General features: G+C 36.3%; 1 protein-coding gene across 1 annotated transcript in view; it reads left to right on the top strand.

Moving 5' to 3' along the window:
- TAF4B (TATA-box binding protein associated factor 4b) overlaps positions 1 to 19,559 on the top strand; it is a 113,587-nt gene extending 94,028 nt beyond the window's left edge. Inside the window, exon 15 of the mRNA XM_047794010.1 lies at positions 17,698 to 19,559. Within this exon, the coding sequence (XP_047649966.1) occupies positions 17,698 to 17,865 (168 nt within the window). The 3' untranslated portion in view covers positions 17,866 to 19,559. The remainder of the gene's footprint in view (positions 1 to 17,697) is intronic.
- The last annotated feature ends 1,241 nt before the right edge of the window (positions 19,560 to 20,800 follow it).

Genomic DNA, 20,800 nt, shown 5'->3' on the forward strand with positions numbered 1-20,800 from the left:
TAAATGTGTAAATATTTTATTAAAAGTGGAGTATGCTATTTCATCACTAAATATGTTCTTTAAAATATGGCCTAGTTAGCATACTGTTTTCTTTTTGGCAAAACTAGTTATTTGTAATTTTTTTCGTCCACATAAAGTTATTATTTATTTATGATAATTCCTTTGAGAAAGAGCAACACTTACAGGGATGTAAGGTCCTGCCCTACTTTTTGTTTTTGTTTTTGTTTTTTTCTTTTTTAGGACCGCACCCGTGGTATATGGAAGTTCCCAGGCTTGGGGTCCAGTTGGAGCTGTAGCCACCAGCCTACGTCACAGCCACAGCAACGCCAGATCTGAGCCACATCTGTGACCTACACAACTCACTGCAATGCCAGATCCTTAACCCCCTGAGCGAGGCCAGGGATCGAACCCACTTCTTCATCGATGCTAGTCAGATTTGTTTCCACTAAGCCACAATGGGAACTCCCTGCTTTTTGATTATAGTAGTTTTATACAAAATATTCTGTTAGGTGTTTGTTTTGTAGGGAAATATTGTAGCCTGTGGGATAAGTACATGTAGTTTGGACTCAGACAAATCTGGGTTTGGTTCTTGAGTTTTGTAACCTTTGACGAATTCTTTAAACCTCGTACCTCAGTTATCCCTATTTGGAAAATGGGCTTAATACCCACCTCTTACTGTTTTGAGGATTGGATCACGTAAAGTGCTTAATTAGTTCCTGGCTTCAAGTCAGGTCTAATAAATTGTCGTCTTTGTCATCATAGTAATAGTACCATTATTTTAGCTTTTAAAATAATTTTACAGGTAGTATTAATGATCCATGGTGAATTTGAAATATTAATCATTAATCTCTTCAAAGCTTCACTTCTGTGTCTTGATTTTGTCACAGATCTTAGACATAGTAAATATTCCCTGGTTTATAATAATTAGAGGTTTAGAAATATTTTTCATTAATTATATGTTTGAATCTGAAAAAGTCCATAGGTTATAGGGCGGGGGGATGGGAAACATGAAATGCACTGTTGATTTTGAAAACAGTGATTTAAAAAATAAGTTTATATGATTTATTTATCAGCATTAAAATGCGGAATTATTAATTTTAAAATTTCTAAACAAATGTGTTCTAACATGGCTGTAAATATGTTGATTTATCTGTTGGCTTGGTGCTTCTTCAGTTTTGAGAATTTAGGCATGTATATTTTCCCCTTTATTTCCTGGACTTTAAGCTTAGATCATTGTCAGACTTTCATTGAATTATAATAGCCAATACTTTAAGTAATGCTAACCTGAATTAAAAAATATCCATTTCTTTAATGAGTTGTGACCTTTTAGCATAATCCTTATTTTAAATTAGTGAAGACTACTTTCTTTTTTGTTGAGTTTTTATTCATGGTGTCTTAACTTTTAAGGCAGTTTCTTTGAAAAATAGGAAACTGGAGAGAATCCTGCTGTGTTCAGTGTTTACATACACTGTTAAATGATTTGCCCCTCCAATCACTTAAATTGAGTTAATCAGGATTTTTAAAAACCCTCTAAAATTTGTTTTTTCTCCCAGTTCCCTCACAAATAACACAAAATTGATAAATGAAACCATTTATATTTTTAATATTCTATGCCTTGGAAACCAAGGGTCTGCTTTTGTCTGCCTCTTACTTTATAGGTGGGAACTTGAAATATTCCCTATTTGATTTAAATTTGCTCTAAGCATGTTATCCCAGAGAGGAGTAAGGTAGAGCCTGGTAACCCCTTAGTTCAAATGCAGGGTTTTTAGTACTAAAGGGGAGAGCTTTCACTTTGAAAGGTTGCATAGAATGATCGTGATTTAAAAACATAAAATTCAGGAGTTCCCATCGTGGCTCAGTGGTTAACGAACCTGACTGGTATCCATGAGGATGCTGGTTCCAACCCTGGCCTTGCTCAGTGGGTTAAGGATCCAGCATTGCCATGAGCTGTGGTATAGGTCAGCAGCTACAGCTCCGATTGGACTCCTAGCCTGGGAACCTCCATATGCCGCAGGCATGGCCCTAAAAAGACAAAAGGCAAAATAAATAAATAAATAAATAAATAAAAACATAAAATTCAGAGAATTAAGCTTAGTACCTTCAGCATTCATGGATTACCATTTTTGTTGATAATAAATCAACAATAATAGTAAATTCAGAGAAATTTGGTTTAGATCTTCTTCCTTTAGTACTTTTCTTCTGTTACGTAACACAAAGCAAAACTTCCTCTTCTCCTTAAAAAGATTTTTCTATTTGTACAATTTATATATTAAATTGGCCTCTGTAGAGTTTAAGTTTGATATTCTCAGAAGTCTTGGTAAAGTTGAATAGCATCAGCTACTATCTCCTCATGTTACCCTGGCAAAAAGCAACAAGTACCAATTATCATTTAGAAGCACATACTTATTTCATAAGCCACTTGGCTCTAATGGGGGAAACTATTAAAATCTATTACTTCAGAGTACTTAATTTGTCCTTAATTTATTGCTGTGGGATGAGGTTTTATATATATATATATGAAATTAGTTCTAAAATTAATATACAAATAACCTGTGTAGTAAACTAGAACGTACTTCAAGATTTACAGTGTTTGCATGTGTGAACTGTGTATGTATATTGCTTAGGTGATGTGTTCAGACCCTTTTGGAATGTTAAATCATTGTTAACTCTATACTGCATTAATTTTAACTCCTTGAATTAGAAAGGATCTATCTTTTCTCTTTTAGAAATATTTTCAAATAGTTCACCTAACATATTAATGATCCAAAAGTCATAAGAATATTGCTCTATTTTTCTGAATATGAAGGTAGGTTTTATTTTAACTTTATAACTGACTTGAAAATGTTGATATTTTTTAAAAAGTAAAGTGGTTACAGTGCCAAATCAACTACGTGGTGCTTACAGTATTGATATACCTAGTATATATTGCTTAAAACAGTGTTTATTTGCTAACCAAAACAAAGAAATTATTATCATGTAGATAAGTATATGCCCTTTGTATCTAGAAGTAGATTAAAGTGTTTCCCTGTAAAATTGTAAGAATTTTAGAGGAGGATAGAGTGGCTTTTTTGAAACTTTGCTGAGTAATAAATTAGAAAATTTGATTGAAATCAGAATTGCTTTCAGGTTTTTTTTTCCACAGTTGAATTCTAATTCAGAGATGAATGTCAGATATCAATAACAATTTCACCATCTTTCCTCACAATTAAAGATGTGTTCCTGAAATTCATTTCTTCTTTATTGGTACCTTTTTAATTTGCCTACCTTGAAAGCAAGGCACCTCATTTAGGCATCCTGGTAAATATTTTTAAACCAAGCATTCTTTAAATATAATTGGCCATGCAAATATTCTTTGGATAGAACCTATAGGATGATTCTACTTCAGAACTCTAAATCTGTATTCTTAATGGTCTCACTACAACATTAATAATAGAAATCATCACATTGAAGTATTTTATGAGCAGACTAAATAGGGGAAGGAAGGCGAGAAAGGACCATTTTAGAGTAAGATGTTGAATTCCTCTGGCAAGAGTATTTCATACTATAGCTTACAGAAGAGTGACTTCTGTAAGAAGAAAGTTTCATTGATTTTTACATGTATTTAGAGATGAACTTTTGAAAAAAAAAAAAAATCCTGTACCACAAACAGTATTCCACAACAGTTTGCTGTAGATATTATTAGAATTTTTTTGTATAAACCTGAGGTCTTGTGATAGTATCTATTGTGGCAACTTACCTTTCCCTTTAGCTCCAATTTGGTGTGTAAAGTACTAGAGTACTTTGATTTAGGGAGGGAAGGGAGTTTTCAGAAGACCACGGGCCAACAGCAATAAAACAAATCAGGATAAAGAAAAAAATGATGATGCTATATAAAGGACACAGAAGAGCTTTAAGAATCTCTCCTGTATGTTTTCTTTGTTATTTTATCCTGTGTGTGTGTGCCTTAAAACACAAAATAGTTCTACTCTGCTAGACATCTGGTCCTCTCAAGGGCCAAATATATTCATTAGGGGCTAACCTGTTTTATGTTAAAGGTATTGTAGAGTTTGAAAATTCACTCATGTTTACTTTTTGGCACCTGGTAACAACTTTTAAAATTATGTGGGAAATAGAGTTCTTTTTAGAAAATAAACTGGAATTGTTTTGAAGAAAAAACGATTGTTAACTGATTCACAATTTACTATGAATCAGTGCTGAGGCAGTATAAAAAGTAATAAAATGCGTGTTTTTTTTTTTTTTCTTGAGCTGTTACATAACAAGTATGTGAAAGAGTGTGAGGTAACTAAAAAGAAATAATTTTGCATTAATTTCACAAATCGAGTGCCTACTATTTTTTTTTTTTTTTGTCTTCTTAGGGCCTCACCCGTGGCATATGGAGGTTCCCAGGCTAGGAGTCCAGATGCAGCTGTATCTGCCAGCCTGTGCTGCAGCCATAGCAATGCAAAATCCGAGCCATGTCTGTGATCTACACCACAGCTCATGGCAACACTGGATCCTCAACCCACTGAGTGAGTCCAGGGATCGAACCCGCATCCTCATGGATGCTCATCGGGTTTGCTAACCTCTGAGCCACAACGGGAGCTCTGAGTGCCTACTATTTTGAAAATTTAATATAATTTTTATGAAAAGAAAAATAATTGTAGTCACTTCAATAGACAGCCAGAAATAACTTGAGCACTCCACTAATTTGAATATATCTGAGAAAAAAATTACTAGTCATAGAAGGCACAAACAACTTCTTATTTTTCATCATTTAATATTATATCCTCAGTGTTTTAGGATGTCATTAGAACTCAATGAAAGAATTACTTAATGGAGTCCCAGAACCATCTCAGATTCTGAAGAAATGTGTGGTGGGTAGCCCTTTTTTCCCCTGTATGCTGATCCTAACAAGGATTTCTGCCCTCTCCCATTATTTCTGCTCTTTGGTGTTCCACCCTTTAAGTTAGCTGGTTAAGTGCCAGTAATGACGCACCTGTTTTTTTAAAAAACAAGCACTCAGCAGCAGCTTCTGGCTTATAGGCAAAAATGAAGTCTGGGGAAGGTGGGACGTCCTGGAAAGGTGGTGATGATACTACTGAAAAGTGTTCTAAGAACAGATAGAACTTTAATGGGTTTTATGTATGTCTATCTCAGATAAGAGAAAATAACAAAATACCAGGAGACAGAGTAGGATGGAATCCATTGCTTTATCTTCTTCAGAGAAGATGGTATCAGGGACTTCTGGTCTTAATTATTTTCCCCAGTATTGCTTTTCCAAAAATCATTTTAAGGTGTAGCTTAAGCACTGGACCTCTGATGGTCTCAAACACAGAGTGCTCCACACATTTCTTTGTCAGAAAATATTATTTTGTTTTTGTTTCTTGACTCTTTTTCTGTCAATATTATTTTTATTTCTTGACTTTTTTTTTTCTCTATTTGTACCCATCTTTATATAAGGATAGTTATATGGAATTATTAAAACCAAAGCTCTTTGGAATGTAATATTTAGAATAGATTTCAGTAATAACTTTTCTTCCATTGTTTAAAACTAGTGTGAATTTACCTAGATATGTAATCTCTAAGATCCTGCCTAGTACCTGCAAATTTCTTATGAAGTGTTAAGTTCCTCTGAAATAAAGAGGACCCAGTTTCTCGAAGGACACTTTAAGGAGGTAGATTCAACAAATGATTTAAGGAGGTTGATTCAACACATGATTATTGATTATAGGGGGAAGAAAGAGGTCTCGTATGTCTGTTCTGCTCTTAAGGTAGTACTGCTTAAAGCTGGGGGAGTAGGATAGATAGCTTTTTATTTGGGAGAAATGAATGTGTCCTAACTCTGATCATGTTGAAAGTGTCAAATGGTATAGAGAGTATTAAAACAACTCTTAAATTTCTTGGACTATTCTTTCCAAAAATGTACGTGCATATATTAAATTAAATCATAGGAACTTTCCGTTTTCATAGGTGAAAAGCTATTAAGTATTGGCAGTTTCAGTAGTTCTACTTAATACAATCAAATATATACGTATTAACAAATGCATTTATAATAATAATAGGGTACCTTTATCAGGCACTTAAAATGTATTGTCTTCTTTAGTCTATGTAAATTCTTTGTAAAATCATACTATTATTTTTCCTAAATGAAAATGTTGCGGTATAAGGAAGATTATTTTCCTGGAGTTCCACAGTTCCCAAATATATATCCAGAGAACTTGATATTAGTCTGTGCTCATAACCACTATAATGAGATCATCCTATTCTTCAACTTACGAGGCAGTGTGTCTTGGACATTTGCACGTACTGGCACATACTTTTGTGCCAAAGTTCTATGATCCACTGATACACATTTAGAATATTTTCACTTTTTTATTATGAACGGTTAACATCCTCTATCTTCATGTATTCATTTATTTTGCAGAATTGATTTCTAGAAGTGGAACTTTTAGGTCAAAGGGTGTGCACATCTTAAATTTTAACAGAAATTTCCGTAGAGCTTTCCAAAAAGTTTGTGCCAGTTTCTACCACAGTGTGAATGCCTTATTTTCCCATTTCCTTGTTAGCAACAAATATGATCAATCATTTTAAAATGTCCCGGTCACTACTAATTTTCATTTATTGTGTCTCTACCATTTCACTGTGCCTTCTTCAAAGGTTGAGTTTCTATTTCTGTGTGGAAACATGGTTTAGTAGTGTTGAACATCCTCTAAAATAACTTATGAGGAAATGCTTGAATTTTTAACAGTTTATTTTAGCATTTAAAATTATTTATGGGTGATTTTTTTTTTTACATAACTTAGAAATATGTGGGGGGTTAGGGTTTTTTGTTTGTTTGTTTTTGTTTTGTAGGGCCACACCTGCGGCATATGAAGGTTTCCAGGCTAGGGGCTGAATCTGAGCTGCAGCCGCCAGCCTACACCATAGCCACAGCCACAGCAATGACGAATCTGAGTGCGTCTGCCACCTACACCACAGCTCATGGCAATGCTGGATCCTTAACCCACTGAGCAAGGCCAGAGATTGAACCCTCATCCTCATGGATCCTAGTCGGATTCATTAACCAGTGAGCCACAGAGCTCAGAAATGTGTGTGTTTTAAAATAGAGAAGTGGAGGAGTTGCCGTTGTGGTGCAGTGGTTAATGAATCTGACTAGGAACCATGAGGTTGCAGGTTCGATCCCTGGCCTTGCTCAGTGGATTAACAATCCGGCGTTGCTGTGAGCTGTGGTGTAGGTCGCAGACGCAGCTCGAATCCCGTGTTCCTGTGGCTCTGGCGTAGGCCGGTGGCTGCAGCTCCAATTGGACCCCTAGTCTGGGAACCTCCATATGCCGTGGGAGCGGCCCAAGAAATGGCAAAAAGACAAAAAAAAAAGTCTTATAAGTATTTGAATGATTGGTCTTACATAGATGTCATTTTTTTTGCCATATTTACTAAATTGCATCATTGGAAATGTGAGTATATAATTGAAATGTTAAACCTGAAATGATTTAGGGAAATGCAGCAGTTTAAAAATCTACTAGGAGACAAACAAAATTAGAGATTTAAACAGATTTGTTGTCATATAAGACTTTTATAAATATCATGTAGATCATTAGAATTTAGAGCATGTATTACTTTAGATAAAGAAGCAACTTTTTATGTTTTGTTATATATTTTTTACATTTTATTTTGTTCACACTTCCATAAACAAATCTGCCTTTTTTTCGTAGATTTAACTTCATAGATGAGTTAAACATAAATGTAAATTTTAGTTGGATCTTTAAAATTTTCCAGATATTCAAATATTGACTCTTTGATAACTTGTCTTCAGGGACTCCCTGTGAAATATGTTGAATTGCACACTGTGGACTTAACCTTTCTTTCTTCCCAAATGCCCCTTAAATGTTACTAACGGAGTAAAAACAACATAAATACACAAGAATAAAGAGGAGAGGAGAAAATTGCAATAAAGGTATTCAGTAGTATAAATGGCATTAAGTTTCTCTGTGAAAGATTCCCAAATAAAATGTTTAGATTTTTCGATTAATGTTACAGCAAAAACCCTGGTTTACATGGAAAAAACAATGTATCAGCCTTATAGGTACTGCAGCAGTACCTATTTAGAGTATATTGTTTAATTCCTATTTATGCATTTTTTTCCCAAGAATTGCTTAGAATATTGAAAGGAATAAATATAATTTGGTTTTGAAATGTTTATTTGTACATATTTGGTTTATCACACTGTGCCAATCGTTTAGGGGTTTTGTTGAGATAAAATTCACATACCATATCTCTTATCATCTTAAAGTGTACAATTCATTACATTTTAGTACAGTTGGTTCTCCATATCTGCAGGGTTCCACATCTGTGTATTCAACCAACCATGGATTGAAAATATTTGAAAAAAAAAAATTTCAGACAGTCCCAAAAAGCAAAACTTGAATTTGCCAAGTGCTGGCAACTAATTACATAGTCTTTACATTGTATTAGGTAGATTTAAAGTATATGGGAAGATATAACGTGGGTAATATGCAAATGCTGTGCCACTTTATATAAGGGACTTGAGCATACCTAAGTATCCATGAGGGGTCCTGAAAGCAGTATAACTAGGTACAGCTGCATTTACCCATGGCCGTGCAACCATCTTTCTCAAATGGATTTGCCTATACTAGGCATTCGTATAAAAGGAATTATACAATATTTGGCCTTTTGTTTCTAATTTCTTTAATTTAGCATAGTGTTTTCAAGATCCATCTATGTTGTATCCATCCATGTATCAGTACTTCTCATTAATGGTTGAATACTGTTCCATAATTTTTCTTTTTTTTAACTACAATTGTACATTTGTCTGTGTTACCTGCCAATTTGCGTTTATTTTAGTTGATTGCCTAGGTGCAAACACATTATGTCTTTTTGATGAATTACTCCCTTTTGTAATTGTGGAATTGTTCTCATCTGTGGTAATATTCCTTGTCTTAAAGTTTACTTTGTTTGATATTATTATTATAGCCACATCAGCACTCTTATGCTTAGTATTTACATGATTTATTGTTTCTTCATTCTTTTGCTTCCACCCTATCTGCGTCTTTATTTAAAGCTGGTCTTTTATGAGTAGCAGATAATTGAGTTTTGGATTTGTATCCAGTCTGAAAATTTATTTGGACTATTTAGTCCATTTCCATTTAATGTAATTATTACTGTGATTGGATTTGAGTCTGTCATCTTGCTATTTTCTATTTGTCCCTCTGTTTTTTTGCTTTTCCTTTCTTGTCATTTTTTTTGTTAATCCATTCTGTATCCTTTTTTCACTTTTTAACTATGCCTCTTATTTTTGTAATGGTTGATGTATATATCTGTTTAAAGGTACAATATGTATCCTTAACTGGCTACACTCAATCTTGAATTAATGCCACTTCACATATCATGTAATGCCTTTTAAGTATATAATTCCATTATACAAATATCTCTCATCCTTTGTGCTGTTATTGTTACCTGTTTTACTTATACTGTGTTTTAACCTCCATAGTACATTGTTGTTACTTGGTCATATAGCTCTTAAAGAATTTCTGAAAATAAAAATAGCTTTTTAATATTTACCAATTTTAGTGCTCTTTCATTTTTCCTATAAATTTGAATTTCTTTTTCCATCAGTCTGTATGCAGTTCACCAACTCTAGATTTACCAGAGCTTTAATTAAACAAAAGCTACTCTTAATGCATTTAAATACATTGGTAAATCTGCCTTTAGTTATAAGGCACAGCAATCTTTACTGATATTGTAGCTTTTAAAAAAAATTCACAATCCTTCAAGGATAAAATCAAAGCTTGTTCTGAAAGAAAAATATTTAACTGGCAGTCCTTTAAAGAAGTTTTTGTAAAATAATAGATAAAACTTATTTCTGGACATAGTTTACTTGAGTTTTTGGAAGCTTTTGTAAGTGTCTTCATTAAAGGTTAAGGAAAATAACTAGAGTTATGAGGAAAGTCCTGACACAGGCTTTTCAACTTGCAATAAGTGACTGCTTTTCAGAGTTGACTGTTATTTGGTTATTGGCTGTTCTTTTGTGCTGTATTATGTGGTGGGTTGAAGCACTTGTTCACTATTTGGAGAAAGTGGCAGAAGAGAGCCTTTTGAGCAAATCCCATCTGATGGCAGCTTGGTGGGGATGAGAAGTGCTGAGGAAAAAAATCATCAAAGAACTTTACCTTTACAACTTTTCTCCCAGATTGATTTGGCTTAAAAAGCGAAGGATGACAGTAGGATCTTGGTTTAAAAGGTTCAAAGCCCATAGTTGGCTCATATTCACTGTTTGGCCATTCACATAACTGATTATTATTGGGTGGGTGGCACTTGATGCATAATTGCACTACAGACTTTGATGGATAACAGCTATGTGCCAAACGCTACATAAAGTATTCACAGGTACAGAATCCTTCCTTTCCAGCAAATGGGAAAGTTGAAGAGGTAGATGATTGAATACGTGTGATCTTAAAGTACAGAGCACCACTAAAGTACACAGGAGTTGCACCTGATCTAGACCTGGAGTTAAGCTTCTGTTTGTAGCATTGGGGAAACATGTTACCTGAGTTAAGTCTTAAAGAACTTAGTTGGATGACGTGATGCAAGGTTAGGACAGAGAGATTAGAGAAGAAATTCCAGGAGAGAATTAACAGTCTGAAACAAAGAGGACAAAACATTCTATGGCATGATCAATAGTTTGAGATTGGAAGAAAGGAATAAAAGATGACAATGTGGGGATAGGTTTGGTATGCTCATAGACAACTATTTATGTCATGCTTAGATACTTGGACTTGGTCCTATAGGAATTTTTTAGCCATTGAAACATCTTAAATAGGAATTACTGTTTTAGAAAGATCATTCTCACTGTAGTGTGAGCAGTATTAATACTGGCAATAGGGTAGCTTCTTAGAAGGTTGATGAAGTCATCTAGGCAGAAGATAATGGAAGTGAAAATGTAGGAAGATGTAGGTGACTTGGAAACTGTTAAGGAAGTAGACTGATAAGGAGTGGTAGATGGAATGTAAATGAAAGAAAGGTGGAGGGTGACACCAGTTTTCTGGCTTGGGCATTGGAGGTGAATGGTATTACCATTCCTTTACATAAGAAAGAAGAGGAAAAAGGGGAGGAATAATGATTTGAAACATGTTGAATTTAGGATACATAATTAGGAGATTGAGCAGTGAGGTCTAGGATTTATGAAAGGATCCTTTTGGAGATAAAAGTTAGGGGGTGGTCGGCGGTGGGGCAGTGAGTGGGATGGACAGGGAGTTTGGGGTTAGTAGATGCAAACTGTTACGTTTGGAATGGATAAGCAGTAGGGTCATACTGTACAACTCAGGGAACTATGTCCAGTCTCTTGGGTTAGAACATGATGGAAGATAGTATGAGAGGAAAAAAAAGACTGTGCATGTATGTATGACTGGGTCACTTTGCTGTACAACAGAAGTGGAAGGAACATTGTAAATCAACTTTTTTTTGGTCTTTTCTAGGGCCACACCCACGGCATATGGAAGTTCCCAGGCTAGGGGTCTAATCAGAGCTGTAGCCATGTGCCTACACCAGAGCCACAGCAACACGGGATCCAAGCTGAATCTGAGACCTACACCACAGCTCACAACAACGCTGTATCCTTAACCCCACTGAGCGAGGCCAGGGATCGAACCCACAACCTCATGGTTCCTAGTTGGATTCATTAACCACTGAGCCACGACGGGAATTCCTAGATCAACTATTCTTTAATAAAAATTTAAAACTTGTTTTTTAAATTAAAAAAAGATAGGGATAGTCATTAGCATAGGACAACCAGCTTTGTCTTTATAGCTCTCATAATTTCACAACTAGAATTAGAACTCAAAACCCATGATTACATGTCACATGAGTCTACTTAGACATGTTAGTTCTATAAAAGACAGTTGAAATGAGACACTTAGAGGTGACAGGATTCTAGGGCGGAAGTTAACCTGCAGGGTTGTCTCTATTCCTAAATAACTCAAAGGAATGAAACAAAATTGAGAAAGGTAAGGGATCTGTTACTTAAAGTTCTGCTTGTTGACCAGCAGAGGGCAGTCAGTCTCGCAGCTCAGTATTTTCTGTGCTCTGCTGCCCTTAAGGCCTAGAAGTTCAGGTCTTTCAAATGTGGATTTTCAGTGTATTTGTTTTAGGAAGGCCAGGCATCCTGAACACTTTTATCTTTGCTTCCAAGACTTAGAAGATGTTCGATATTTGTTCTGGAGCTAGGTCTTCCTTCCACTTCCTGTTCTCTATGTCTAGTTCTTATTTTTCCTTCAAGTGTAAGACTTGAGTTATCCTTTAAAAGCTGTCCAGGTGACATTGGGGTTCAAATAAAATCAAGTAGAGAGTCTGAGAAATGTAATGAATCTTTGCCACTTAGAGGTAAAAACATCCAACTTCTGTTCCTGGTTAATTGTTAAGATTCAAGGACACATTGGTGTTTTCTTGGTCTTGTGATTCAGGCAATAGAGTGGAAGAAATGGACATCTGTTCCTGGAAACAGTATTGATAAGTGTGGTTGGATTTGAGGAGCTTATGAAAACCTTCCTATCCCAGGATACATCCTTTTATCTACCTACCATTTGTCTGAAATGCCCAGTAGTTAGCTTTTTAACTTTAAGCCTTCAGAACTCAACTAAAATACAAAAATTTCACTAAGAGGGACAAGGTAAGACAGGACAAATTATTTCTTTAAATTAGCCAGGACTTAAGAGAATAGGACATGAGCAGGAAAGTTTAATTTGATTTAACCGGGGATGGAAAGAAAGATCTGGAAGTAGGATTATATTGTTTCCTGCTTATTATAAGCCCTCAATGCCTCCTAACTGATGAACGACATTTATAGAGTATATACTGTATGCCAGGCATTGTTCTCTTTTAATCCTCAAGCCGACCTTATGAGATAATTATAGTTACTGTCCCTATTTTGCAGATTAGGAAACTGAGGCACAGAGAAGTTAAGTAATTTGAGGTTGCTTATGGAGGAGACAACCTGTATTCACCACTGTTCAGTCATCCTGTATATCTTATGCTACCAGAACAGTTCCTTGCCCATAGTAGTTGCCCAGGAACCCAGATAACTCTTGGATTGAATCAATGTTAAGCTAAGCAGCCTTGGATGGTGGCTCTCGGAAACAGAGGCCCCTGAGAAGTCACCAAGGCCCTCAGAAGGATTCATGAAGCCCCTGGGCTCAAAGATGTTCTTTCTACTTCTCCGTATAGCAGTAACATAATTTAAGGAAACACGGGAAAAGAAGATGAGACGCTTTTAAAGGTTTTACTTCATGGCACCTGCTATGTTAATTTGGGTGGGGTGTGGATAACTGGTTATTTTTAATTTTTAGTTTCTTTCTTAAAATGGTGTTATTTCTCAAACTGGTAACTGACTGTTCTGTTTTCTCTTGTTAGAGCAAAATAATTGCTCAGAAGTTTCATTATAAAATAAGAAACTTTATTTAGTAATATAATTGAACAGATTAATGAAGGCTAACATATTGACCTGACAGTGTTAGAGAATTTTTACATTTAGGTTTGATTATACTTCTGAAAATATCTCTTGTGCACTTAGTGAATTATTTGTTTCATCTTCATTGAATTTCATCTTCTGTTTTGCCTATTTTTTCATCTAAGTGAAGAATGCTGATTAAGGGATATCTTCATGGGGAAAGTCAATTGGGAAAACCCTCTATTTAAGAAGCAAATAGTACATTCTCAAGAGTTTTTTTTTTTTTTTTCTTTCCTCTTCTTACGAATTCTAGTCTCTTTGTATTCATGTTCTTTGGCGTCGACAGTATAGTGTAACCAGAAAACAGTCGTAGACAACTTTGAGGAAAGGACTTGGTCAAGAAGAAAATTAAAACTGATGGTGCAGGCAGGTTAGAATTTCTGTTCCACCCTCCTTACCATGGATAATTGAGAGCTAGCTGATTATTCTGGCCAGGTCAGTGTGAAGCTGACAGGTCAGATTGTGGCTTTTCCCAAATCATAAGCTGTGTATTTGTATCTAAGTTCAAGAAAGATTTACTTGCCCAACAGTCACTATTTGGGGGAAGAAAATGCTATCACCTTTGTAAAGCTGTGAATTATAAAAGACATTTCTGTTGGGTTACTGAATGTCCCTTGGGGTTTGTTTCATTTCTAACATTGCCTCAGGCCTTCTGCTGCATCCTGTTGGAATGACCTCCTTTTCAACCCTGTGCTGGCAGCTGTGATAGGGCTCTTTCCCTTGGATCCTTCAGGCTTGTCACATGACGGACGTGAACTGTGACCCCTTTGTTCCTTACCCAGATGATTAGGTCGCCTTGATTTTTTTCTATTTAACAATTTGCCTAATTTTCTTTCCTCCTTGTTTCCTTTTTAAATTTCCTACTTATACAAGATTTTTTTGGGTGCCAGTTTAAATTTTTTTTAATTGAAGTATATAACATCAGTGCAGAAAAGTATACATGAAATCATGAAAGCTCACTGAATTTCCACAGCACAAACATACTTATGCAGGCAGTACTCAATTTAAGAAAGAGAACATCACCAAATCCCAGAAAACCTCTCCTATCAGCTTCTCCCTTAAGGGGAATCATTGTTCCAACGTCTATATCTTTGCCTGTCTTTTATTTTTTATTTTTTTGCTTTTTAGGGCCACACCCACAGCATGTAGAGGTTCCCAGGCTAGGGGTCAAATTGGAGCTACAGCTGCCGGCCTATGCCATAGCCACAGCAACACCAGATCCGAGCTGTGTCTTCGACCTACACCATAGCTCACAGCAACGCCAGATCCTTAACCCACTGAGTGAGGCCAGAGATTAAACCTGCAACCTCGTGGTTCCTAAGTCAGATTCATTTCTGCTGTGCCATAACGGGAACTCTCTGCCTGTTTTTTAAACTTTATAGAGTTGGAATCAAACCATATTCCTTTGCATCTGGATTCTTTCATTTAACATTTTCATGACATTGTCCTTGTTACTCGGTTTGTTACTGCCGTGTAGTATTCCAGTTGTATGAATAGTCCACAGTTTATTCAGCTCTTAATGAACATTTGGACTGTTTCTAGTTTAGGGCGATTATGAATAGTAGTGCTAAATACTCTTATACATGTCTTTTGTTAAACACATGACATGTTTCTGGATGTTTATATAGAAATGAAATTGCCAAGACATAGTGTATCCATCTAGCCATTTAATTTAAAATTTAATATAAAACACTAAACGAGGGATTTTTGGCATACTCTTTGTAGGAAACATTTATAAACATATATAGATTCAGCTTTAGCATAATATATCTAATTTTTGGCTAAGAAAAGTGCCTCTAGCTAAATGTACTGTAGTTTTAAACACACATCTCCTGTATACAACAAAGTTCCTGCTCAGTGCCCATGATTTGTTTTATTAACTTCTTCCCAATGTGTCTTTTTTTATCAGTGTTCCAAGGCTGAGTTGGGTGGGCCCATTCTGTAAAATTCTTATAAGATTATTTTGACAGTGATGATTTATAAGAGTTAAGAGTACATCTGTGTTGGGGAGTTCCTGTTGTGGCTCAGCAGTTAATGAACCCGACTAGGATCCATGAGGATACGGGATCAAACCTCATTCAGTGGGTTAAGGATCTGGTATTGCTGTGGGCTGTGGGGTAGGTTGCAGATGCAGCTTGAATCCTGTGTTGCTGTGGCTATGGTGTAGGCCAGTGGCTGTAGCTCCGATTGGACCCCTAGCCTGGGAACGTCCATATGCTGCAGGTGTGGCCTTAAAAGACAAAAAGACAAACAAAAACAAACAAACAAAACAAGAGTGTGTCTGTGTTATGCTGCCCGCTAAGTTGTGGCCTCAGCAGGGAGGAGTGGTGTGCTAGTGCTTGACTGCCATGTTTAGCCGAAGCTCAGAGGCTGGCACTTGTATTTGTAAAACTTGCATTCATCACCAATAACCTTGCCGAGGTGAAGAGAGACTGGCTCCACACTGAAGAGGGGCTCCAGGAGAAGTAGCCAGGCAGTTATGCAGCCCACGCTAATCTTTTTGTCTTTATAAAAAGATGTAGACTTTCCAAAATTGGTTCCAGGGATGCTTTTGAGCAAGTTTAATGTAATGAGTATAGAAATGTGATTGTGAAATCATATTCTTTCAGAAGTGAACAATATCTTTGAAGGAATTTTATTTAACTGTGAGATAAAGTATTCCCAGTCCTTCTGTGAACATATATGGAATTAAGTTGACTTGTTTTGACTATAGTATTTTAGAGCTCTTAAAGAGGATTTCTTTACCTTCCATCAAAACAAAACTGAAAACCAAAAATGCAGAGGGAGTAATTAAAATTTGATGATTATAAAAAGAATATTATGGAACCAGAAGATTTTCTTCCTATGCTAGATGAATGTCTTTCCTTGTATAAGTTTTTCAGTAGGGAAAGGAAGGTTGCCAGTCCAATTGAGATGTTTTTGAAACAGTTTGGTTAAAAAAAAAAAATGAGAGAATGGGAGAACAAAGGATTCATTTTTTTGCCAAAATACCGTTTGTTTGAGTAGTCTGTGTTTTTTATTTCTTCTTCCAATCTGTTTTTAAAAACAGTGATGTATAGGCATATTGATATTTGAAAAATATCAATACGGGAGTATTGAATGTCATTTGATTTTGAATGACATTTAGAACTCACATTGGCTGTTCTGTTTTGAATTAGGACATCCAGTTGAGAAAGTATTGCTGAGAATCTATGTTGTTCTAGGAGGCGTAGAAATGATAGTCCCTGTCCTCAGAAAGCTTATGATCTAGTGGGTATGTGGTGGTGGTAGCAGCATATAGAAATTACTGTAATACAGTGTAAGGTAATTGCCACAGTGAGAATTCTTATGGGGAAGGGAGGGCAAGTAGAACCATTTGAAATGACTCTTAAAGGATGAGTAGATGGGCCTGTAATGGCCTTTTGCCAATCTCTGCAAAGGGAAGTAAGGTTGAGGGGAAGCCGAGTAATGAATTTGACCTGATGTGGGATATAATATGGAATAGACTAAGAGCATTCACTTTAGATCAAATTTGAAATTGAGTCCCAGCTCACTGTTGCTGGGTGACATTAAATAGGCCCAGTTTCCTCATTTGGTGAATGGGGACAGCACCCATGCCACTTGCTGCAGTGTTGTAGGAAAGAAAAGAGATAATATGTAAGGCGCTTAGCAGAGCTGTCAGAGTACAAGTGTTCAAGTCGCTGCCCTGGACGGTGAGGAACAGTTGAAGGTTTTTGAACCATGGAGTGGTGGGATCTGAACCCTATGAAGCTTTTACTTTTATAATTGACATGCAGAAGCCTACACACAGTTGAAGTGTACAGTCTGACAGGTTCTTACATATATGTACACCTGTGAAATCATCACCGCAATCAGAGTAATGACCACATCTATCACTCCAAAAGTTTTACCTAAGACCTTTAAAGAGGACAGTCTGCCCTGCGATGTGCAGCAAAGAGCAGAGTGAAGTGGAGAAGCCAATTAAGAGGCTGTGGCCCTGGTCCAGGTGAGAGAGAGCGCGTGAAGGCATGAATTAGTTGCAGTGGCAGTGGGTCTCCCCAAGAGCCCTGGCCACTGGAGAACAGGGTGGAGCTGCACCGTGATATTGCCTCCAGCACCTAACCCAGGGGCAGAGGCTGGTAGGCTCTTGCCAAGAGATGGGTTCTCTCTTTGTGAAAGATTGCTGACTTTAAACATGCTTCTCTCTTTATTCTGTTTAGGGCTTAAAAGATAACCATTTTGCTTCTGGGACATCCAGCCTGACAGCCACCAAACAGTTGCTTCGTCCAAGAATCACAAGAATATGCCTCAGGGACCTGATCTTCTGCATGGAGCAGGAGAGGGAGATGAAGTATTCCCGAGCTCTGTACCTGGCCCTTCTGAAGTGACCACGGCCCTCTCCATCCAGATCCTTGCTGTTTACTGCCAAAGAAGACATAGAGAGCGTTGTCGCACTGATATGAAATTTCAGTTTCTGGAAAATCATCACCAATAGGGAAGACCATTGTTTACAGTTATAAACTTTTCTTATATTTTGCTTGTATATCCCATGAGGTTCTTAATGACTAGGATTCAGCTTTGTCTTGTGAAAATTGGTTGTGAAATATGGTTTGCACAGAAATAGGCACCTGCCTACCAATGTGTTTAATATTGCAAGGCCCTATTTGTTAGTGCCTGCCTCATTTGCCCAACAGTTAACAAGTAAGGTGTCTTTCCCTGATACGGCCTGCACTGAGATGCTGGGAAGAAGAGTCACTGCTTATCACGAAACTGTATGTATTTCATCCTGTACAGAATTGACTCAAAGTGTTAGATTTGGGGGCTAGAATCAGAAGTTGCTTAGCTAATTATGACCATCACCTTCTGTAGTTGAAGGTGACAAGCCACAGGGTAAGGCCTGTGTCGACTTTGGTCAGCTGAGTCCCGTTGTTGTCAAGACATTGACAAATGGGGATAGTTTGTTCTTGAGGTTGCTATTCCCTGGTTTAAGGTCACCACGTGCTGCTTCTGATACTGAAGGGGGGAACATCCTTGTTGGGAAAACCCATAAATTGATACTGCTGATATACCTCGTTGAAAATGGAAAAGACGAGCATATAAGAAGGAATGATGCATCCAAACTGATGGGGCTGGGCCGGCAGGAATGAAAATGAAATCATAAAACAGGAAATATGCTGCATACAGCTAAGAGGGGCAGGGGTCGAATTGGAATTCCAAAGCAACCAATACATGTTTTGCTGATAGGAAAAAAAAAATCACAGCCCAACCAAAAAAAAGGAAAATACATCAAACTTTTTCAAATTATAGTATTTCAAAAGGAGGAAGTTTTTTTCTTTTGTTTTGTGTATTGCTTTAAATCTCAAGAAGGATAGTTTTATAAACTCTTTTAGTTACTCTTAAACTTTAAGCATCTTGTTGCATTTAAAAAATCCTAATGGATGATTAGAAATTTTCAACAATAGGATTCCATTTGGGATTCTATACTCAAAAGGTAATGTCAGCATCTTACTCGTGGAGATCTCGGCTCTAAATATATTAGGAGAAGCATGTTATATATATTCCTCTGAGGAGGAAGCTGACATTTTGCAAAACAAACCCTGTTTTTTTTTTGATTTTTTTTAATTCCATTTTTGTGGCATGTAGCCGGTGAAAAATAATAGCTGTAGTTAGAATCACATACAGAAAGAGCAAGTAAATCCTCCAAAGAAAGTTTAAAAAAGAAAAAGGGAAAGCTGTGCTTCTTAGGAAAGGAATTCAGGGGGAAAAAACCTCAAGTATGTTATTCTTCATCCTGTTCTTCCCATAGGGACTGTTATGGCCATATTCTATACTGTAGTAAGTTTTAAACTGGCCACGTTTTTTTGTTTCAGCAAGTTCTTATGTAAAATGCTATAAATTATGTATATGTTAAAAGAGTTCTTTAAGAAGAGATCTATACCTAAAGTTGTTTTTGTATATTTAAATGCTTGGCTTTATTTTTTGGTAAAGTGCAGCATAATCCCATATTTGTGTATAATCTTATTGATCAGATGTTTAAAATTATTTCAAATACTTCATTAAAATAATTATTTTATTATAAGAACAACTTTGTTCAATCACTAACTTTGAAAATATGGCCCCTGAAGCTGGGGCCTGGGCACTGGATCTTTCTTGGCTCAGATTGTTCCTTACTTTGGAGTGTGAACATTTGGGTTCCAGAACCTCACTTCAGATCCAAGTTCCTGTATATTAAAATAGTTGTAAATTTGCACGGTATTTGACTCACAATGAAAGCTACACATATCATTCCAAAAGCTTTTCTTGGCCCATCTAGGTTTTCTTACAAAGGTATTCTTTTTCAAGAGTTATTTTTTAATATACATGTTTAAACTTTGTGTTGCAAAGTATATCCTTACACACAAAATAACAAAAATAGCAGACCCAAGGTATTCTTCCACTCAGTTTGCAAAATGGTGATCTTGGGGGCAGATTTGATCCATAAATGCATTCTCTGTGACTCACACAGTACTGCCAATATTTTAATCACACACACAAAAAAATCTGTATTGTCACTTCTTTTGAAAAATTAGAAGATCTAGAATGTCTAGATATACCCGTTTGTATGACAGTCTGCTGGATGTATGGGGGGCATAAGTTTACTTTCCTTTGACCCCTTTAAGCATTGAAGTTTGAGACGCTGCCTTAAATATTTATCTTGAGTGATGAACAGTAAAAAAGAAAAGTACCAGAAATTCTCCATTTACTGTTTTTGTAGGCAACTTTATTGAGGCATGTTTACAAATAAAATTCACCGTTTTATCCATTTGATTTTTAATATGACCGATGGACCTTTTAAATCGTTGCCTCCTGAAACAATTCTTTTTTTTTTTTTTTTTTTCTTTTTAGGGCCCCACTCAGGGCATGTGGAGGTTCCCAGGCGAGGGGTCAAGATGTAGCCACTGGTCTACACCACAGCCACAGCAACGCCAGATCCGAGCCACATCTGAAACCTACATCACAGCTCATGGCAACACCAGATCCTTATCCCACTGAGTGAGGCCAGGGATTGAACTGTGTGTCCTCATGGATACTAGTCAGATTCATTTCCGCTGAGCCACGATGGGAATTCCACATTTTTTCTTTTAAAAAAAGGAAAGTTTTCCATTGTATTAAAGCCTTTATTTCTTTTTCTTGTTTTTTTTTAATTGAATGAAAGATTCTTTAAATTCTATAGTGCTTTACAGTTTTTAAATTTTTCACACCTATGATTTATTTTATTACTTAATGAATTTATTACATTTATAGTTGTACAATGATCATCACAACCCAATTTTATAGCATTTC

The sequence above is a fragment of the Phacochoerus africanus genome, chromosome 8, assembly GCF_016906955.1.
Source record: "Phacochoerus africanus isolate WHEZ1 chromosome 8, ROS_Pafr_v1, whole genome shotgun sequence".
Lineage (NCBI taxonomy): Eukaryota > Metazoa > Chordata > Mammalia > Artiodactyla > Suidae > Phacochoerus > Phacochoerus africanus.